The 3,776-nt window shown below is 44.9% G+C and overlaps 1 protein-coding gene across 1 annotated transcript in view; it reads right to left on the bottom strand.

The window, feature by feature from the left end:
• Positions 1–2,167: 2,167 nt before the first annotated feature.
• Positions 2,168–3,776, bottom strand: part of SLC22A3 (solute carrier family 22 (organic cation transporter), member 3) — an 18,125-nt gene continuing 16,516 nt past the window's right edge. Inside the window, exons 9-10 of the mRNA XM_009705321.1 lie at positions 2,969–3,068; positions 2,168–2,225 (exon numbers count right to left, since the gene is read on the bottom strand). Coding sequence (XP_009703623.1) covers positions 2,168–2,225; positions 2,969–3,068 — 158 coding nt within the window. The remainder of the gene's footprint in view (positions 2,226–2,968; positions 3,069–3,776) is intronic.

Genomic DNA, 3,776 nt, shown 5'->3' with positions numbered 1-3,776 from the left:
CACTAATTTTAAAAAAATTAAAATTCACAAAGAGAAAACATTAAAAGGAAGAGGGAGGCTCAGCTCACACAGCATCGCCTCTGACCGCCTCGCCCTGGCCCACAAGGGCCGTGCCCGTGGCACGGGCTGGCCGGGTGCAAGGGAGGCAGGGCTGAGCTCTCGCGGTCAGACACCCACGCTCCCACCCTGCGCTGAGACACGGCCCCTGGCCAGTGCAATCCCACCGCTTCCAGTTCAGGGCTGGTCTCTGCCAGCCAGCCCCGAAATGTTGTCTTCAACTATCTGCAGAAGACCATGTTGGTGTAGGAGAAGGTTTCTCCCTGCAGCAGTAGCTCCAGTTTTGGGTTGTCTTCTAGATATCACCAATTAGCCAGATGTATTATGAGATGCTCATTTAGTTTCCTATCTTTCAGTCAGTACTGACTTTTGCTAAGCATCCCATTGACCTTTAACTGTGCCTCAAAGGAAGCTGGAAACAGTCGTGAAAGACAGCCCTTTATCGCTAACTGCTCAAAGTATGCAAACATTAAATGCAGATTACCAGTAAAGGTCCTGTTTTCCTCCAGCAGGGCCGGTGGTATGGGCAGTTGCTGGGGAAAGGCAGGGAGAATCGGGAACTGTTGAAATATACGGTATACTCCTCACCATAGGAAATCCCCCTGGGCAGGCACCTGCCTATATGTGCTCTTAAGATGGTGAGACTGGAGCAGAAGTCATTCAGCTGCACTGACGGTAACATTAGCACTGCTCATTTGTGGTGTGAACCTTCAAAACTCAGTCCTATATTTTCTTATGCCAAATATGTTCTTTTCTGAGCTTATAGAGCCTTTTACAAGAGCTCCTTGGCTTTCTTTTGTTTATTAATTCTCTGTTGGTAACAGGATGGCTTTCGAACACGACATTTCGAACATTTCCAAGTCCTTCACTGTAAGGTGTGTATTGTTTACCTGTGAGGTCCCGGTGCTCGATGAAGGTCGCAGAGCTGAAAGGGAAGGCCGGCTGTCCCTGCTACCTGCTTGCAGAGCCACAGATTCAAGCTATTCTGCTACTTGCCAGCTTCAACAACCAGGGCCAGTTAACTTCTCCAAATAACCAAAGCTCTTGTCTCATCCCTGCCCATCTTCCCAAGACAACATCCCTGTCAACAATCCAAATAGTTTATCCCCAAGACAGAAAGATGACAAATAATAACAATGGACAGAAGACAGAAATTGCAGGTCACCTTGGCAGTCATCAGGGTGAGGGAATTTGGTTTGAAGGCAGGGGCAGAGAGAATATTTTAGAAGGGAAAAAACCAGCATGCTTTTGAAAGAGAGGGCTGGAAAAGGTCATGACAGGGGAGAGCAGGTAGAAGCCCTTCTCTCGGAGATACGGGGGTCCCTGGCCAGGGGACAGGACAAGGGAGTGTCACATGAACCCCAGCTGGGTCTGGGGGCAGGCACTAATGGGCAGCAGGACAATCTGACCTGCAGAGCTGATGCCCTGTGTAGGATGTGACACCTACAGAAAGCCCTGGGAAGGAGAGGAGGAGGGCTGCTGCCGCGTTTCAGAAAGCCCTTGAACAGGGAGGGAAGCAGGGCTTTTGTGGCAGAGGCTTGCTGGGGGAGAAGATCAGACCAGGGCGAGGGTTTCCTGATGCACACCTCTGATTCCCATCCCTCCCAACCAGAGAAAGAGCTGCTCTGATCAGCGTGCTCCTTCCTGAGCCGTCAGACCTTCTATTTGTCCAGATTCTCCAGGGGCAAAGGAGAAGAGGTTGAAATACTCATCCTCTTCTCCTCAAAGTCATCCAAACCTTAAACAAGCAGTACCGTTTCAAACCCTCCCCACCCAAAGGTATATGTTAACAATACAAATAAACAAATGGCTCGAATAGATAAAGAAATAAATAAGAGCTCACTGAGCTGGATAGTGCATCTTTTTAAAGCTGTTCTGTTCTCTACCAAGAACCACAGAGTGCTCCCTTCCTGCAAACAGCATACTCAGAAAAAAAAATGAATTTATTCCATATTTATAGAAAAATACACCGCTCGTTTTAAATGTCCTTATGCTTAGAAGAACCTGGAGTTTAATCCATACTCGGCAGCAAATGTTGAAGTGATGGCAGGTGGAGAATAAATTCCCAGTATGGGAACACGGTTCTTTGCTCAGTGCTGTCCTTCAAAGGTCAAATACAAGAATTGATGTCCTGGCGTTTCCGTTTCTTGCCACATTTACCGAAACGACTGAAGAAACAGAAGGGGAGAGGAGAAACAGGAGAAGATGTAGTCCAAGTTGCAGTCCAAGCTGCAGTACTGAAACATTTATTTTCTGCACAGAAAGTTTCCTCTTTCTTTAGCTTGTACATTGAAGCAGGCACAAGTTGTTGATGTAATATCCAAAGGCACTGCTTGAAACATTAATGTATAGTGCTAGCTCCTCAAGAAATTCAGCCAAGGTGCAAATGTTCCCTGCGTGCCTGCAGTGCAATGAAGAGTCTGGCTTGCTGTGTGCCAGGAGTGGGAAAGCTGTGCCTACAACTCTTCAGCTACACATTCCTCTTGTACGTGACTGTTCAATGACTTCACAAATTGTGGCAATGCTCCCATGATCAAGGGCCCTTCTTCACAAGGTGCTTTGATTGAGGTAATGGCTGGTTTTCTTGAGCAGAGAGTTTCAGGCTATACTTCACAGTATCTCTTTTGCACACTATTACTTTCTGCTTCTAGAGGTGCATAGGACAACTTTGTGTCTCTATGAGAAAAATACAAATTCTATCCCTATTCTTTTTTTTAACAGCCTGCCTTAGTGGTACTGAAAAGTTCATGTTTCTATTGAGGAAAATACCACCTGCTCATAGCATCTACCTGACTAGGGAGTTTACTTTGACACTTGGAAAGCATCGATAATTTATGACAGTTGATAAGGTCAGAGGAGAACACCCTCGGGAAACCTCACCCAAGTAAAAGTAAGAAAATACATATTATACCTTGAAAGCTGTTCCACATCCTCCACTGTCTCTGGTAAGGAGATTCCCTTTGATTCTGGTAAAAGTAACACTAGGAGCCCGCAGACAACGGCTAGAATACCTACAATGGACATTGAAGAAATACAGAAGCAAAAAGGAAAATCGTTACTTTTCTTATTTTCAGGGTTTATCCACTGAGGAAAGTTTATTCAGATTAAGGTTGAAGTGAGATTTTTGAAGTGCAACAGCTATTTCTTATTACCCTACTCTTATCAAACTCTTCTATGCTACATTAGTTTAATCTATTACAAAAAAACCTTGAGGGCTAGTGGTTCATTTGCAGCCTGAATTGCCCCTAAAGGGACACCTTAGAAGTCATAAACCTGAGATAAGTGCACATAGGCAAGAGCATACAGCTGCACTGGAGCCAGGATGGTACTTCTCACATAAGACAAATCTGCCTTTGTTCAAGGGGCTCTATCACCTAGATGCAGCTATGTTTCTTGAGACCATTGAGATTTTCCTGAAATACTCTCTTCGTGTATCCACAGCCAAAGTAGATTGTGTAATTCAGAATAAAAATTCATCCTTGGGAAAGAGCATTCAGATACAGAGCCAATCTGAAATAGTTCATCAGGAATGGTTATTTTGGAATAATTTCCTGCATAGATGTAATATAAATAATGTAATAAGTCAAAAATAGAAGGGTTGGAGCAAAAAGTAAAATGTTCCCTGACTGTTGCACAGTCATAGAATCATAGAACAATAGAATGGTTTGGGTTGGAAGGGACCTTAAAGCCCATCCAGTTCCAACCCCCTGCCATGGGCA

Source organism: Cariama cristata, unplaced genomic scaffold (assembly GCF_000690535.1).
Source record: "Cariama cristata isolate BGI_N322 unplaced genomic scaffold, ASM69053v1 scaffold5600, whole genome shotgun sequence".
NCBI classification, from domain to species: domain Eukaryota; kingdom Metazoa; phylum Chordata; class Aves; order Cariamiformes; family Cariamidae; genus Cariama; species Cariama cristata.
The sequence above is the reverse complement of the archived record's forward strand: the minus strand, read 5'-3'. Positions and strand labels throughout refer to the sequence as shown.